Below are 19555 nucleotides of genomic sequence, written 5' to 3'. Positions count from 1 at the left end.
AAATCATTCTAATATGCTGATTTATTATTAGAATTATCAACAGTTGTGCAGTACAGCGAGAATAAGTTACGCCTTCTTTCTTTGCGTGAACGTTTGGGCGGCGTTATGCAAATCTTCTCACATCGTGACGTAGACATGTGGGGTGTGTTAGAACGAGCCGTTTTAGGTAGGCGTGGCTGACTCTTAACTTTTATAAAGAATATCTCTTTGGATTTGAGACTTTAGTCTTTGCAACTTTACAGATCTTCTTTATGCACCAAGAGCTTGTAACACTCCAAAGAGAAAGGAAAAATTGAAATCGCATCATATGACCCCTTTAAATTTGGAAAAAAACGTTAAACAATTTATTATATTTTTAAGGTCAACATGAAATCTAAATTGATGTGTCTCTAGTCGTATTGTGCTTAATTCAGAGCATGTTCTTAAAAATACAGAAAAAAAAATCGTCATAATCTTTCATTAAAATGTACAAATTTGCTTAATCTTTCTCTCTTTTTCAGCCGATGTCACAAATCTCACAGGAAATATCACATTTTGGGAGTAAAATGTGTCGCAAGCCTTATGTTATGTTGATTTTATTGCTTCCTGTGTTCACAGCTAAATCATAAATTGCTGTTCCTCTTTCTTGTCTCCTTGCACAGAAACCTGTCCAAGAACCCTCTGACGACACTCTCTTGGCAGCTTTTTCAGCACCTTCAGCTGGTCGAACTGTAAGTTCATCCTGCATTAGTTAATAGTATTTCCAAAAGTGAGATAACTGCATGTATTCAATTGCCAAATCGCAGTATTAAAAAAACACACCAAGCAATAATTCCTCAAAACTCTCTCTGTGTAGATTTTCTATGATAAGCAGCACTCGCCTGCTAAATTGGATGCTGAAATCCAGGCTTGATGCTCGATCGCATTGTTGTGTTCATTAGAAATGTTTTCAGCACTTTACTGTCAACTAATTTGTTTATGCGCCCCTTGCTCCCATCCTCCGATAGACTTGTGTGTCTGTCAAAGCAAAACATCTCCGGTGATGAAGCAGAGACACTTTTTACATGTCTGCGAACAGTCGGTTAATTAAGACATGGCAGTGAAATGTATTGGTCTTGTCTGCTGGGAGCCTGACCTCATTTTCTTGTTTGTCATGAATATTTGAGCAATATGCATGCACATAAAGTGATGAGTTTGTTTATTGATTGTGAGTGACAATGTGGTGTCTTCATGTTGCGCTTAAAATGACAAAATTCAATTATTTTGAATTTGACACGTCCCGTCCTCGCACTTCGTTGTGGCTGAACACAACTTGCAGAGCCGCTGACATATGTCCTGCTTAATTTTTTATTATGCACATTTTTGGCCTTTCAATTCAGAATGTGTTGGGGGATTTCGTGACCGTGTGCATTGCTGTCTTTTCCCGTCCTCCCTACGGATTATTGCGGATGATATAAACAACGCATGTCATTTGTCCAAATCTGTCCTCCAGGAAATTCGTTTTTACCAGAATCTGATTTGTGTTAACTGTTATGGCGAATTAGGCATATTTACCAGGTGGGTGCTTTAGAGATAATTTCAGCACAGTTCAGTGCTAAAATAAAGGATAATCTTGCTAAAATGCAAGATAATTTAGTACTGAATTTAATAAGTGTTCAACTGTTTATTGCGGATGATATAAACAACGCATGTCATTTGTCCAAATCTGTCCTCCAGGAAATTCGTTTTACCAGAATCTGATTTGTGTTAACTGTTATGGTGAATTAGGCATATTTACCAGGTGGGTGCTTTAGAGATAATTTCAGCACAGTTCAGTGCTAAAATGCAGGATAATCTTGCTAAAATGCAAGATAATTTAGTACTGAATTTAATAAGTGTTCAACTGCACCCCTAAAATGTGCCATTATGAGACAATATCAAAAGATCAACCTGGCTCAAGTACTGTTTTGTGTGTTTCTTTGATTTTAGGCCATTACTGGAATAACTCTGTAAGGAATGACTTGTAAATATCAGGAAAAAGAACCTTTAACATCTGAAGAACCTTTCTGTTTCACAAAAGTTTCTTTGTGGCGAAAGAAGGTTCTTCAGATTATAAAAAGGTAAGAAAGAGATGGTTCTTTAAAGAACCTTTGACTGAATGGTTCTTTGTGGAACCAGAAATGGTTCTTCAATGGCATTGCTGTGAAGAACCTTTTAAGCACCTTTATTTTTAAGAGTGTAATACCTTTATTGTAGATGATGATATAAACAACACATGTAATTTGTCCAAATTTGTCCTCCAGGAAATTGTTTTACCAAAATCTGACTTGTGTTCACCATTATGGTGAATTAGGCATATTTACAAGGTGGGTGCTTTAGAGATAATTTGAGCAAAGTTTAGTGCTAAACTGGAAGATATTTTAGTACTGAATTTAATAAGTGTTCAATTGCACCTCTATGTGCCATTAGGGCCACTTACAGAAATAACTCATAAGGAATAATTTGTAAATGTCAGGGAAATTATAATTTTCAAACGTAAAAATTAATGAAAGTTCTATATTCAATGTAAATGTTTCTAGTTTTTCCAGTCAGCTCTTTTGTTATAGTTTTTTTTTTTAGTAAAATCCCTAGTAAATTACAGTACGTTAAGAATCTTCACCAATTTTGTAAATGAACAATGTTTATTATTTTCCCAAGTGACCTGCACCAAGATATCCATGTTTATTTGTCAGCAGAAGTCCACCAGATGACACAAACCCTTCATCCAGTGGACTTTTCAACAGCTTCAGGGCTTTTGTGAAAAATGCAGATTTTTGTATCCCCACTCACATAGTCTGATCAAGCCCAATGCATTATGGGTGTTTATACACATTATACATATAAATGTTTTTGCCACAGCCCTTTTTCTTTGTTTTGTCTAGTCACGTAGAATCGATTTTAAAAAAGAATTTGTGTTTCTACTGCACAGCCAACTTGCAGTGTACATAATACCTTTACATTAAACATTTCCAAACAATGCCAGAACCGACAGCCAGAAAGAGTTTAGAGTTTATAAAATTAAACAGGTCATATGCAAATGTTGCTTTTAAGTTTGCAATGTTAAAGGGATAGTAGCAAGACAATAATTATAATTCACCCCAAAATGAAAACTGTCATCATTTACTCACCCCCATGTTGTATTAAAACTGTATGTTTTTTCCTATGTTGTTTGGGCCCCAACGTTCTTCAAAATAGCTTCTCTTGTGTCCTGCAGCAGAAAGTAAACAACATGAGCGTGAGTAAATGACGACAGATTTTTGTTTTATTTTTTGGTTGGACTATTTCTTTAAATGTCTAGGAATATGTGCATGATTTGTCAGTTTAAAATTATGTTTCAGAGTTCCAAACGTACCAATCGTAATGTTCTTGCTGTCCTGTATTATCTGAAAGTGACTTGGTGATACATTCACCACTGGCATGACGTGTCATCAAAATGATTGATCATACGGTTAAACTGCACTTAAAATGAAAATAAAAGAATGCATTGCAATAAATCCGACAAAGTAATTGTCTTCAAGGACACTTAGTACACAAACATTTGCAGACATACTTCATCAGCATAAGGTCTGAGTGTCTCCTCTGTCTGAATGAGTGAGTACTTCCGTTTTTTCAAAGGAAGTGACATCAAGATGGGCTGGGGGTTACGGATTATAGCTCAATTTTTCAGCCTGTTGTTTTGATATTCAATATGACTCTTGGGTTGAAATTAAAGTTCCTTTTATTGAAAGGAAAATAAATAAATAAAAACGCATATATGATAGAAAATATTAACTTACTTGTTTTTTTCACTCACAAGAGCCATCCTTTCAGCAAAACAGTCATTATAGCCAATTAGATTCAAAATGTTTGATGCAAAAAGTAAAATAGAGACAAATTTTCACTAATGTAGCAAATGGTTCTATAAAGAACCTTTAACATCTGAAGAACCTTTCTGTTTCACAAAAGTTTCTTTGTGGCGAAAGAAGGTTCTTCAGATTATAAAAAGGTAAGAAAGAGATGGTTCTTTAAAGAACCTTTGACTGAATGGTTCTTTGTGGAACCAGAAATGGTTCTTCAATGGCATTGCTGTGAAGAACCTTTTAAGCACCTTTATTTTTAAGAGTGTAATACCTTTATTGTAGATGATGATATAAACAACACATGTAATTTGTCCAAATTTGTCCTCCAGGAAATTGTTTTACCAAAATCTGACTTGTGTTCACCATTATGGTGAATTAGGCATATTTACAAGGTGGGTGCTTTAGAGATAATTTGAGCAAAGTTTAGTGCTAAACTGGAAGATATTTTAGTACTGAATTTAATAAGTGTTCAATTGCACCTCTATGTGCCATTAGGGCCACTTACAGAAATAACTCATAAGGAATAATTTGTAAATGTCAGGGAAATTATAATTTTCAAACGTAAAAATTAATGAAAGTTCTATATTCAATGTAAATGTTTCTAGTTTTTCCAGTCAGCTCTTTTGTTATAGTTTTTTTTTTTAGTAAAATCCCTAGTAAATTACAGTACGTTAAGAATCTTCACCAATTTTGTAAATGAACAATGTTTATTATTTTCCCAAGTGACCTGCACCAAGATATCCATGTTTATTTGTCAGCAGAAGTCCACCAGATGACACAAACCCTTCATCCAGTGGACTTTTCAACAGCTTCAGGGCTTTTGTGAAAAATGCAGATTTTTGTATCCCCACTCACATAGTCTGATCAAGCCCAATGCATTATGGGTGTTTATACACATTATACATATAAATGTTTTTGCCACAGCCCTTTTTCTTTGTTTTGTCTAGTCACGTAGAATCGATTTTAAAAAAGAATTTGTGTTTCTACTGCACAGCCAACTTGCAGTGTACATAATACCTTTACATTAAACATTTCCAAACAATGCCAGAACCGACAGCCAGAAAGAGTTTAGAGTTTATAAAATTAAACAGGTCATATGCAAATGTTGCTTTTAAGTTTGCAATGTTAAAGGGATAGTAGCAAGACAATAATTATAATTCACCCCAAAATGAAAACTGTCATCATTTACTCACCCCCATGTTGTATTAAAACTGTATGTTTTTTCCTATGTTGTTTGGGCCCCAACGTTCTTCAAAATAGCTTCTCTTGTGTCCTGCAGCAGAAAGTAAACAACATGAGCGTGAGTAAATGACGACAGATTTTTGTTTTATTTTTTGGTTGGACTATTTCTTTAAATGTCTAGGAATATGTGCATGATTTGTCAGTTTAAAATTATGTTTCAGAGTTCCAAACGTACCAATCGTAATGTTCTTGCTGTCCTGTATTATCTGAAAGTGACTTGGTGATACATTCACCACTGGCATGACGTGTCATCAAAATGATTGATCATACGGTTAAACTGCACTTAAAATGAAAATAAAAGAATGCATTGCAATAAATCCGACAAAGTAATTGTCTTCAAGGACACTTAGTACACAAACATTTGCAGACATACTTCATCAGCATAAGGTCTGAGTGTCTCCTCTGTCTGAATGAGTGAGTACTTCCGTTTTTTCAAAGGAAGTGACATCAAGATGGGCTGGGGGTTACGGATTATAGCTCAATTTTTCAGCCTGTTGTTTTGATATTCAATATGACTCTTGGGTTGAAATTAAAGTTCCTTTTATTGAAAGGAAAATAAATAAATAAAAACGCATATATGATAGAAAATATTAACTTACTTGTTTTTTTCACTCACAAGAGCCATCCTTTCAGCAAAACAGTCATTATAGCCAATTAGATTCAAAATGTTTGATGCAAAAAGTAAAATAGAGACAAATTTTCACTAATGTAGCAAAAAAAAAAAAATATCAAAATGTGTGTGTGTGTGTGTGTATCATTTTAGATTAAATGGATGTATGGCTGAATGGAGGAAAGTAAAAGCAAAAAGCATAGGAAAGAACAACTGGAAAATCTGCATTTATTTCTACTGAACATAGTTTGTAAACAAACAAATTTGAACTTCACTGAACAAATTGCATGTATTATGGAGATAAATGGTGTAGATTGATATCAGTTCTGTTGCTGTGATAATGGTGTAATCTTCAAAGCTAGATGAGATTCACGGGCATTATTGATTTTCAGACCCAGTGAATCCATCCTAACAGTCATTGTAATATAATATCAGCCTGAAGGTTTGGAAAAAGAATTGAGAATTTAGACTTTATCCGTTAGGACAGCGATTCTCAACTGGTGGGTAACGGGTCTGTTCTGATGGGGTCATGAATAGCAGAAGAAACCATGAAAATACTGAAATGCAGAAAACAAATAATAAACCACAACAACAAATTTTAAATGTTTTTGTTTACTTTTAAACAATGTTGGTATTGTTTTGGGTCTCCAATTGTAAAATCTGGATTCTGAAGCGAAACCAGACCCACTGCTTTAAAGCACCACAATGTTTTGTTTTATTCTTCAAAAAGACAATGATCCCATTACATTCCGAAGAGTTCTATGCATCTTACAATTTCATTTCTCAATAGCTTTCAGGTGCACACGCACAAATAAACCTCATCAGCGTGCATAATCATGTTATGGGTTGTCAATCACCGTTGATGATAGTCAGGCCCCCCGTTGGCCGCCGCTGGGTTATTCCTGGCAGTGTAAATGATGTCTGAGTTTAAGCTCAAAGCACGTGTAATTACATAGAAAACAAAACGCATATTTTTTTGTTGCTGTTGATAGACTCTCTCGCAACTTCTTAGTTTACTTCATGAACAAACTCTGTCACATTTCTGTCAGAATTACATTCAAATAATTTCGGTGATTCTGCCTGTCAGCTCATTCCACGTGTTACAGAAGCGTTTGTTCTTGCGGGTGACCTGACTCCTGGAGATTTGCAGAAAGGGATTTGCAAAATAATGAAGGGCTCTGAAAACATACAGTAGTGTATTTTCTAACCCGAGCATACAGATTAATGGACTAAAGTTTCACGCTGAGATCAAAGCCTGTGGGTAATGATATACAGTTCATCACGTTGTGAGCGCCTCATCTTTTTTTCCATTCAGCCACTGCGACTCTGTTTTTCACAAAGTGAAATGTTGTATTGTTCCAGTAATCAATGTCCTCACACCAAGTACAGACAAGTGTTATCACATTCTTATTTGTCAGCATAATATGCACTTAATTGAAGAGTTCATTAGTTTTAGAAAGTATGTTGTGTAATTTATATGTATTGTACATATAAATAATATTTCTTATATAATGTAACATTATCCTTGACACAACAGAATGTTTCTATGTAAATCAAATAATGATGCACCCAGGATTGGAACTATTTACATTTACATTTAGTCATTTTGCAGACGCTTTTATCCAAAGCGACTTACAATTGGGGAATACATAAAGCGATCTTTCTTAAAGAGGCAATTTTCTAAACTATATTTTCACTACCAAGTTTGGGGTGGGCAAGATTTTTAAAAAATGTTTTTGAGAGATGTCTGTTATGCTCACCAAGGCTGTATTTACTTGAGTAATATTGTGAATTATTATTAAAATTTAAAATAACAGTTTTCTATTTGAATATAGTTTAAAATGCAATTTATTCCTGTGACGCAAAGCTGAATTTTCAGCATCATTACCGCAGTCTTCAGTGTCACATGATCCTTCAGAAATCATTCTAATATGCTGATTTACTGCTCAAGAAACATTTCTTAATATTATTATTAATGTTTAAAACAACTGTGCTGTTTAATAATTTTGTGGAAACCCTGATACATTTTTCAGGATTCTTTGATGAATAGGAAGTTCAAAAGTAACAGTATTTACTTAAAATAGTTTTTTTTTTGTAATAATATAAAAGTCAACTGTCTTTTTTGATCAGTTTATAGCATTCTTGCTGGATAGTATTAATTTCTATTAAAAAAAATCTTATTGACACAAAGTGTTTCATCAGTAGTGTGTATACTTTGTTGCATGAAATTGTATTAAATTGTTATTGTATTAAATTTTTTAGTATTTTAAGTGTCTTTGTTTTGCAGTAAAAAACAAGTTTGTACTCCAGAACTATTAGAAGTAGTAGTAGAAGCACAAGTACTAGAATGCAAATGCTCCTAGCTATGCAAGCTCGATTTCACACATAGTTGCTTTCTGAAATGTTTCTAAACATTATTCATAATTCTGCAAAAGTACGTGTTGTGTTCTGAGGCATTAGTGTAAACTGCCTTCTAGGTAGGCACTAAAGCAAGCAGCTGTCTGCTGCAGTCACTTCTCTCTTTTTACAATCTTGCAGTTAAGTTCAGCTGTCAACTTGATATAGCTAGCTATCTGAATAATAAGGCATCTGTTTTAATGTCACAGACACAGAGAGGAACTCTATTACCTACATCAGGACTGAGATTTGTCACGGGACAGTGCGCTTACAATGTGCTGGCCAAGCATATGTACATACTTGCATATGTTTCTGGTCTAAAATAAAGTAAATATCTGGAAGCTATTAAGATGTGCTTTCAGAGAATGTATCTTGAGGTTTTTTTAACAACTTTTTTTGCATAAACATATCATTTATAATCTGATGTTTTAGTAACTGAATCTAGAATTTCGCTGCTGGGAATGGGAATTGTGTGCTTTGTGCACTTGCCAGTTTTACAGCTTTGAAATGCAAATAGCCATGCTTTTTAATGCTGTTTATGTTATGCATGATGCATGTGACATGTAAAAAGACACAGCTGACAAAATGCTCATATGTGCAATGCATGTCATGCAATAGTAAATGCAGTCAATTAGCAGATGCTTTTTTTTTTTTTCAAAACAGGCTACACTTACCAAGGCTTGACACACTTTTTTTCCTAGCTGAAAAACTGAAATTTTTAGGAGTGTGTTTTTCCTTAAAAGAACATAAGGAGATTTTTACAAGAAAAAAATATTTAGTTTATTATAATACAATACCTGTATTCCTATAGTTTAATAATTTAACCATTTTTATGTTTTTTTTTATTTTTTTTTTTACATTTTTGTAACCAGAATACCAATATTACACCAGAAAACTATTCTCCACAACGCAGAATTTTTTTATTATAAACGAGCCTGAAATGCACCAGGACTCTTATTTTGAAACGTCTATGCTTTACTATTTCTGGCTGCTTGTTCAAAAACACGAGGGAGATAAAATATACACTCTTAATTCAGCCAGTAGGTGGCGGGAATGCACCATTTAAGTTGGTTTGCCAACCGCCATTAAATTTAAAAGAAGAAGAAGAAGAAGAATATACACTCTTATAAAAATCTACAACATATTACAATGTAAAAACCATAAACTAAACACTGTCGCAATTCATCATGTGTTAAATGTGCATAAATGCACGGTATTCACTGATTGCGAGCTGCTCTGAAACCGCGAGCCTGTAGAATGCGTAACAGTACTATGTTTTGGCTTTGAACATGTAGCACTTATTTATTTTATGAATTGTAGCCTTTTGAAGTTTAATAATCACATTAGGCTGTATTGTGATTTTCCGACAACAGATTTAAGACCTTTTAAAAACGATAATTAGGATTTACCGTATGTTATATTATTTATAAGATCTTTGCGTTTTTTAAACAACTGCAGGGACTTGTTTTATTCGCACAGATGCTCCTACAGTAAATACATTTTATAGTTCTCACACCTCTATTTTTAGTGGCAAATGTGAGTGAAATGCTCGCGCCGTTGAGCCCTGCTGCCTGTGGTTATGAGACTTACTCAAGGGCATGATGGTGATTGCTTATGGATCTCCCCATGTGGGAAACCTACAAGCTTTCAGTAATCAGCCCGGGTCACTATGCCACACCACCCGGGAGATATAGTGTCACAAACCTGCTGCTTTCAACCAACGCAGGCAAAGTTTGATTGATTTTGCATGGCCAGCTCAGAGTTAACACTGCATGAAAATGCTAGAGTTTGGAGATTGTATAACTGTTGGCTGTGTGTTGTTGACGCAGGAGGCTGGAGGGGGTCGTCTTTGACTGCGGCTGTGAGATCCGATGGATTCAGCTCTGGCAGCTGCGAGGTGAGGCCGGCCTGCACACCCAGCACCTCTACTGCAAGAACGGCGCAAGCAAGATTCGTCTGAGATCAATGAGCATTGCCCAGTGTGGTAAGACATCTTTCTTCATATATAATGCAGCTGTAGGCCAAGCACGCACTACGTGTTGTTATATAAGATTAGATTATTCGTATGATGCAATATTTATCTCACATTATGATGCAGTATTGGGGAGAGTGAGGTAAGATCTGTCAGTTGTATTGCTCTCTTAATGAAGGAAATCATGCAACCATTTTTTTCTTTTTTCTTATTCTTTCTTTCTTTCTTTCTTTTTTTTTTGTGGTCATGCTACCAAAAAACATACAAATGACAACTGCACATTTTATGCTAAAAAAAATGCAAATAATAATAATAACAATAATAATAATAAATTAATAATGTATCCATTATCCATGTCTAAAAATCTAAATCATACATGTTGGTAAATTGCCAGTTTTAGGGTTAAGGTTTGGCCCAAATTATTGCAATTAAGTCATGTATATGTGGCCATATTTTATAGATCAGTGTCATTTTGGTATTATTTATAAAGCATTACAGTATTTATTGATATTTTACATTAAATTAAAATGAAAACAGATATAACAATATCAGTTTCAGTAATTAAATGCTTTTGTCATTTATATAATTCATTTATTGTATATATTTCTTTAAAATTATTATTTTATTTTTTTTATTTTAGTACTTCAGTTTAAATGTATTTATTTCAGTTAGCTGCAAAGGTAAGGGTTACATGTTTTTTTTTTTTAAAGCTTTATTTCAGTTAACAAAAATCATTTTTAATGGTTTGGTTGTGTAGTTACAACACTGATATAGTTATATATCATACTATATAGTGATATAGTTAATCAGTTTCTGGAAAATTGACGTAAAAAACAGCACTTTATAATGTGCATATATACTGTAATAGTACATCGAAAATTATTGACTTTTTTATTACAACTAATGACCATGCTAGCCATACTTTACACCAACTGTTATGGTATGAGCAAACAAAAAGACTGAAATACTCAAAATTCAGAAGGTTTACATCATATAGCATTCCAATTAATTAATTATGGGCTTTTAATTAATTAATTATCTCTGTTTTAGGAAGTATTTTGGCAGAAACTGTGGTTACTATGGTAAATTCTTGTAAACAAATTCTTGTAACAGCCCAGGGAGCGGCTAACTATCATCTGATCGCATAAATCAGTGGAAAATGAATAGAAATGATGATTCTGTCTGAAGAAATATGAAGTAAACATGAGTAAATATATCTATATATCTCCATGTATATGCATCTTTGGACTATAAGCCCTTATTTTCGCTGTTCAGTGAAGCTATGTGAACACAAATAAACCGCTGCAGACATGATTGAATATGAATGCGTGGTGAATTTCTATTCCAAATATGACACATACGGATTTATTATTTTGCACTCCTGACATAAATTACTAAATTACTGTCACTGCAACAATGTTTCATCAAAACAGTGGTCAAATATCGAAGCTAGAGTCTTTAATCTTTCTACTGATGCACAGTTTGTCCAGATCCAGTAAGAGTGTGATGTTTTAACGTGCTGTTAAAGTGAAACAACAATAATCTGGGGCCGTCGCCGCTCTTTGACAGCTAAGGGGTTAAGTAATGTACATAATAGTCATTGTTGTGATCTAGACCTGCCAGATATCAGCGTTGCTCACAGTAACCTGACTGTGCTGGAGGGTGGTAACGTGATGCTCAGCTGTAACGGCTCTGGGTTTCCGGTACCTGAGGTGGACTGGACCGTGAACGGCCTTCACTCCATCAACACGCACCAGGTGAACGCCATTCATCCCACACCAAACACACCGTTTAACCTTCTTTTCAGTCTAACCATAGCATAATGTTTCTGGCCTGCCCTCCAGTCAAATGTCTACTGGCCCAACATCCACTCCATCAACCTGACGCTGGTCAACGTGAGCAGAGACGACAATGGGTTTGTTCTGACCTGCATCTCTGAGAATGTGGTCGGGATGACCAACGTGTCTCTTCAGCTGGCTGTGCTATGTACGTATATAGTGCTTATTACAGGTTTTCATGTCTCATACTTAATGGTGTTTGCTATTGCTCATACTGCAATGATACATCAAATTATGTGGCTTGGTGAGAAAAGGTATGCTAGTACTTTTAGCAATCAGAAGCCAGATCATTCTTCCTTTTTTTAAGATTCTAAAGGCAAATTTTTGAATACCTAAGAGGAATTTGAATTCTTAAAAAGAATATTCTTAAAAATAATTGTAATTAACCTGTTAAAGTTAGGATAGCTTCACACTTGTCTTAAATCCCCAAAGGTAAAATGTTTAATGAATTTATTATAATTTTTTTTTATTTTAAGCATTACAACATAACACTAGCTACATGTAATATATATTACTATTAATACGGATGTGCACAACTAAACTAAAGTGACAACAATGATCAGTAATTTACTGTAAATATTGATTGGTCATGATTATGTCTGATGCTATATATATATATATTTTCTGATTCTGAAATTCAGTAACTCTGATTCCAATATAGGGACCTAGTTTTAAATTTTATAAAAATTAAATAACATAATTAAAATAATATGCAACTCATTTAAAAAAAAAAATCAGTTACAAAAAGAAAAGTCTGTCATTTTCTTTTTAACATTACCTTTAACATTTGCTGCAGAACGTGTAACACTTTCAGCTTTAAGAAACACACTGAAGCTTTTCATTTAACCATTGCAAAATAAGTTGAATGTACTTTAATTTTTATGGTATTTAATCTGCATCCTGTAATTGCTGCAGGTGTGCTAAGAATGGCTTCATTTTACAGACAAAATGAGAGGTCAAGATATCAGCAGTTTTCTGAATCTGCAGCGGCACTGCAAAAATATTATATATTTTTGCCTAGTTAAGAGCTTGTGAACTGTATGCAAAGAGAGTATGTGTGCTTCAAATATATAGATAAACATGACTGTTGTGTAGCCCAGGCTGACTACACATGCAACAAAAATACAGTGCAAAGTGCTGTGCAGTTAGTCAATGAATCACTCAATTGATTCGTTTTAATAAATCACTCCATCTGACTGGCAAATCAGACTGAATCAAACAATACAAATGTTTAAGGTTTATGAAACTTAAATCAAACTAGTATTTGGTATGATAATGTATTTTACTTTCAGTTTTAGGGTTTTGGTGTATTAAAAAAGTAAAAGTCTATAAAAAAAAACAAACGGTGAATAATTGTTATTCATGCCATTTTATTTAACATATTCTGTGAATCCTTATTCAGATGTCACCTTAAAAATACATTTACTGATGTTGCAAATTTTAACATAACACCTTTCTCTCTTATGAAGAAATAACTGTATAGACATGTTTAAAATAGAACAAGGTACTAAATGAATTGATACAGCAATTAACAGCTCTGAACCTGTAAGTCTTTGTGTTAATTTAATCAGAGGGTGCGCGTGTGTTTAGGGAAGGCGTTAGGTTGTGATGCATACATAAAAATAGACCTGCATTGCACCGTGTTAAACTGGGTTAAACAGCTATAAGTTGAGAATTAGCCAGAGGCAGGATTGAATCCGAAACATCTCTGCAACTTTTCTACGTTTTAATAGGAAGGAATGGAGCACTTCTGATGGCATTAATGTTTTAGGACTCAGATATGATCTGACACTCAGGCATCATTATGCTCATTAAACAGCACATGATTTTAAGACAGTGTGTAGATGAAAAGCATTACATTTTATCACTCTGCTGACTAATGACTTTGACGTTAAATTGAAATGACATTGGCAGGACATACAGGCGCTGAGTGGAAAAACTGTCAAGTTTGGTTTTGATAACCAAGTACATGGTCTTGTCTTTATTAAGTAAGAGTGAGTACTGATTTCTGATGGCTTATAAACCTTTATATAGCTAATTATATTATATTTAGGTTTTTATCCTGTTAATATTTGGTGTTCAATCAAGTAAATATTGTATATTATATTACTATATATTGTATATAATTTGTGTGCGTATATATATATATATATATATATATATGTGAGTGTGTGTGTGTGTGTATGTCTGTATGAAAATTAAATTTAGAAAATGAATAATAAATAAATTAATTAATTTTCAATTTGAATTAATCAATTTATTTTTTTTATGTTAAATAAAATATAAAATAAATATTACATTTCTGTATATAAATGTATTTTACATTTATTTTATATATTAAAATGTGTATGAAATATGAATTAATAAAATAAAATAATTTAATGAAGTGAAAATTTATATTTGACAAATGAATGAAATTATATTTAATATATAAAATAAAGTTAAAAATATACATACAAAAATACACAGTACACACACATTTATTATGTAAACACAAACTTTTATTTTGGATGTGATTAATCGCAATTCCATTAAATATTTTATTTTATTTTTTTATGGTAGCCACTGTAGACCAGTTCTTGACTATAATGTCAGAACAGACAAATGTGCTTTCTTACCTGACAGCATGGACAATCAGTCCTAAAGATCGGATTTGAGAAACATCATCACAACTGGGTGCAGAGTCAACAAAGCCAAAAGGTTTGGCCCTGTTCCACTGAGCTGCATTAATAATGCTAATGAAAAGTGCACCAGTTGGATTTTAGCATTCCGATCAAAAGCTCCGGAATATGAGAGGCACATATGGGATGCACATCCCTCCCGTTCACTTTCTCTCTCCTGGTGGGATTGCAGCAGCACTCTCTAAATGACAGGCCTCATGCAGTAGTGAGAGCAGACAGGCCGAGAGCAAGGGTGCTGCTGCATGCTGATTCTAAAACACATGTCATCTGTTTAGGCGGGATGTGTGCCGAGCCGCTCTACAGGAGGGATATATCTCTCATCTAGTCTCATCAGTCAGCCAAGCACAAATCACTTCGGCGAGAGAAGGCAGCTGACAATAATGATGCCTTCTCATTTGAATGACAAACAAATGCGCAGTGTCGGACAAGACGTTTGCATGCAGTTTACCTTTGAGTAGTGTACAATAATATACAGTCTGTGACAGCAAGATTATGAGCTGTCCTTCCGGCAATTTCTGCACTGTCCGTTTTCCTTCAGAGACCTAATTTATGACCATAATGTGTATATTAACATAACAGTGGGCCTTCTTTTGACTTGACAATAACTCCATTGTTAAGAAATCTTAAAAATTGTTAAGTCTTTGAGCCTTTAACTTACATTAAAGGAATGAAAATTGATCATCATTTACTCACTCTTCTTGTCGTCTGTTGCCGTTGTCAGTCTCATGTTGTGTGTTCTTTTCTTTTATCTGTGAAACATAAAATGAGATGTTAGCCTGAATGCCTGAGATCCGGTTTTCCATACAAGGAAAGGGAAAAGAGATTTGTATTTCCAAGCACATTTAGGCACCAAATTCTGATCTGTTTAAATCTGACATTTAGGACTATCTGTACACATTGTCATTTCGCAGGTAATGAAATTAGATCCGTTTGCTGCCATAGTGTTGATTCCAGATACATAAGAGAGTTGTTGTGGAAAGAGAACAGAAATCTGGAAATTTGGCCTCTGCTCATGCTCAAATTATATATTTGTACTATTTCTTTATATTTTATTTTATTATTATTCAAACAATAAACTAGGTTTTACCCGTTTGTCAGCAAGAATATTTTAATCATTTAGAATATTTTAACATTTAGTATTATCTCATGTTGTGTGCATATATATCTGTTACAATGAATGATGATGGAACATTATCTCACTCATATTTTGACATTTTATTTTCACAGAAGCATTTTAAATGCAATTGTCTGTGAAACCATGTATATAAAATCAATTTAATTTGATGCAGACACCAAGATATGATGTCTCGTCTTTTACACACACAATAGAGATATATTTATATATATATTTGTACGTTACACATTTGAACTATCATTCAACAGTTTAGGTTTGGTAAGATTCGATAAATGGAAAAAAAAAGAAAAAAAACCTAAATTAATTACGTGTATTTCATGGTAGATTGGATGCCTTGTTTGTAGTGTTCTTCCCATTGCCTAACAGCTTGCCATGGGAAATCTGTGTACTTCACTGATGAAAATTTGCTGTCAGCCATTCTGCCCTGTATCTCTTACATAAAAGCCTCCGTCTTCCTATAAACCCTCGGTTTTTCTTTCCTCCTAACAGTTCCGCCAGTAATCCTGAAGCTGGACGAGCCGGAGCGGCGGCATCACACCTGCATTGAGTTCACTGTGAGGGGCTTTCCCCATCCCACACTGCGCTGGTTCCACAAGGGCCGCGAGATCCTGCAGAGCGAGTATATCCGCATAGAGATGGAGTACTACCAAGATTATTTGGAAGGCTGCTTGACTTTTCAGAACCCAACACATTACGACAATGGAAACTACACCCTAGTAGCCTCTAACTCTCTCGGGTCAGTCACCAAAACCGTATACGGCTATTTCCTTGAGCCACCGTTCATTGAGGATGATGGTAAGTTATTTAACGGCTTATTTACTCTTGTAGCATGTGGTATGACTTTATTGATATTTATTGGGATGACTGTAAAGTGTTATATATATATATATAAGACCTTGATGTGTGTCTGGTTATATATACAAAACAAATATATATGATGCTATATTATATATGAAGTTTGAGGTCGGTACGATTATTTTAATTAGTTATTGAAAGAAGCCTCTTATGCCCACCAAGACTGCATTTATTTGTTTAAAAATACAGTAAAAAACATAATATTGTGAAATATTTTTATAATTTAAATTAACTCTTTTCTATTTCAATATATTTTAAAATGTAATTTATTCCTGTGATGCAAAGCTGAATTTTCAGCATCATTACTCCAGTCTTCAGTGTCACATGATCCTTCAGAAATCAGTATAATATGCTGATTTGCTGCTCTAGAAACATTTCTTAATATTATCATTGTTACAGTTGTGCTGCTTAATATTCTGTGGAAACCACGGTACATTTTGTTTTTCAGAATTCTTTGATGAATACAAAAGCATTTATTTGAAATATAAATAAATAATTAATAAATAATACAAAAATTTATAATTTTAATGCGTCCTTGCTGAATAAACTTATTAATTTTCAAAAACAAAAAGTCTTACTGACCTCAAACCTTATTTGAACAGTATATCTTTTACACATTTTTATGCTTAAAAATGTTTTCCATTTTTAATCTTATATAATTTTCTTTTTTTCCTCTTACGCTGCTCTTTTAGGAATAATTGAGTACAGTAAGTGCCTCTCACTTTTTGACTAAAAAAAATACAGATAGATGAAACACATACATGTGCTTGTTCTGCTTGTTGAAATTAAAACAAATATTTTGCTTCAAATAGACTATAATCTATGATAAATTCAACATTGAAGAATTTGATAAAACAATATAATCTTTCATGCAGTATCTCTTAATAATAGCTCCTCTCAAGTGCACCAAGAACACAAACAAAAATGCCCAACATAGCACACTTGCACCATCCCATACTTGTATCTGTAAAAGAGGACACCCCTAATGACTCTGTACACAGGTAGATTGAAGAATAGCCCTTATGAATTGCAGCATGTTTTTGGCATGTATACAAGCTCTATGCATTAAGAGATTCAGGATGGTGTAATTGTTTTCGTGTCCAGCGGAGGACGGCTCGTGCTTTGGGTGCGTGATGCAGCAATATGTGAGCCCTGCTGCACCTCTGCCTTTATGACTCAGTTAAATGGCAACTCCTCTTTGACACCTGTGAACAAGCCACACACAGGTTCAAACAAAAGCCTCCCCAACTAAAAGAATTTACACTGTGGCTCTCAGGCAGCATCATAAATGTACAAATCATGAAGTGAAACTGAAAATAGACATATCTAGTAAGGAACAGAAAGAATTCAATACATAGGGCGGAGCTGAGCTAGTTGTCATGGGGAAAGTTGTCACAGGGCTCAATAGTTAAGTCAAAATAAGATCTATTTCTTTAAATTCTGATATTATGAAATTTGGCATCACACTAGCATACATTAGGACTAGAGTATTTTTATATGCAGTACATACACATTTCATGTTCGGGCTGGTTGTCTTAATTTTGTTGTTGGTTAGTGGTTGTCACATGATTTGATGTGTTGTTATTTTATACAATTTATTACTTATAATATCTATTGGCGGGAAACAATGGTTTATTTTTTATTACCTTATTTATTTGTTTGTTTGGCTAGATTTTTTCCCTCTGAGAAATAAAGGTGAAAATGTAAATATTAAAGTAAATATTAAAAGTAGTCAAATTAAAAAAAGTGTGACAACTAGAGTTTAGCATTATTTATAGTATTTATTATATATACTTTTATATTTTATTTTATGTTTTAGAGATTTTGTTATGTGCTGTTTAGTACTAAAACTTTTTCAGTTGGTTGCCAATGCAACATTTCAAATTTTTTCTAAGTTTTTAATTTAGTATTTATAATTTAATATTTATATTTCAGCAGTATTGCAATTAACAAAAATATTTTTATTAGTTTTAGTTATCAGCAACAACACTCATCATTTGGCCTCCTTTAATTGAGCAACATGTTTTCTATTTCCTGTAGCTCCAGCACCTGAAGATGAGGCGAAGAGTCCTGAAGAAGATTCATTCGGAGTAAGATGTTCTTTCTGTCTAAAAAAATCAAAAGGCTGAAGTTCTTCTTTAAATTCAATTGACTGGTTTATTGCTTTTTTCCTGCAGATGTCGATTGCTGTTGGTCTGGCTGGCTTTGGCAGCGTCTTCCTCATTGTGATTTTCGTCCTCATCAACAAATACAGCAGACGCAACAAATTTGGGATAAAAGGTATGACTAGAGTATTTTGCTGCATTTTCTTAATGTCGAAATGAAGGCAACTTCTTGCTCCATATTTTCAGGGAAGTCAATAGATATCTGGCTGGATAGGAATTGATTGATTTGTGGAAAATGGTCTCTTTACTGTAAAGTACTGTAAATACATTTTGATAAAAGACAACAAGACAACAAACATTTGTGTCTTAATGTGTATTTAAGTAAAAAGGGTCCAATTTTGATCTCATGTTAACTTTAGATATTTTCTTCCCAGTGAAAAAAGCAAAACTACCTTAATTCTCTTCATCCTTTCTTGAAGCAACACAATAGATTTCCTCAGTCTTTCAGCTGTCAATCATCTCGCGGGACTCTGTAACATTCTCCGCTTTGGTTTTAGGCGATGTTTAGAGCCTGCTTTTAAACAGTGGTCTGGCACATCATGAGTCAGATAGGGTTTGGTTTGTGCTGTGTGGGTTTGTGTGAATAGAATTTGAGTTGAATGCATCCTCCAGTCTCAGACCTTGGGGAGGCAGTTGGCGGAAATGCCTGCGAGTCTTTCTTTGGTTAGCCTGACTTCCTCTGCTAATATTAAGGTTTATATCACTGTGGAGATAGTGCTTTCAGAAATACAGTTTTATATTCAAACCTACGTTTGTAGTAGAGGTGGGCAGTACCACAAAAAACATATGACGATATGAGTAATTCTAGATCACGGCAACTGTAT

General features: G+C 34.0%; 1 protein-coding gene across 1 annotated transcript in view; it reads left to right on the top strand.

The window, feature by feature from the left end:
- The window catches only part of LOC107706933 (NT-3 growth factor receptor-like), a 109183-nt gene that overhangs the window by 11818 nt on the left and 77810 nt on the right, over nt 1-19555 (top strand). The window contains exons 2-9 of the mRNA XM_016510787.1: nt 580-710; nt 9915-10069; nt 11672-11814; nt 11902-12043; nt 16201-16506; nt 17259-17273; nt 18607-18656; nt 18744-18846. Coding sequence (XP_016366273.1) covers nt 580-710; nt 9915-10069; nt 11672-11814; nt 11902-12043; nt 16201-16506; nt 17259-17273; nt 18607-18656; nt 18744-18846 — 1045 coding nt within the window. The remainder of the gene's footprint in view (nt 1-579; nt 711-9914; nt 10070-11671; nt 11815-11901; nt 12044-16200; nt 16507-17258; nt 17274-18606; nt 18657-18743; nt 18847-19555) is intronic.

This window comes from Sinocyclocheilus rhinocerous, unplaced genomic scaffold, assembly GCF_001515625.1.
Source record: "Sinocyclocheilus rhinocerous isolate Xijiao unplaced genomic scaffold, SAMN03320098_v1.1 scaffold265, whole genome shotgun sequence".
Classification (NCBI taxonomy): domain Eukaryota; kingdom Metazoa; phylum Chordata; class Actinopteri; order Cypriniformes; family Cyprinidae; genus Sinocyclocheilus; species Sinocyclocheilus rhinocerous.
This window is presented reverse-complemented; position numbering and strand designations above follow the sequence as displayed.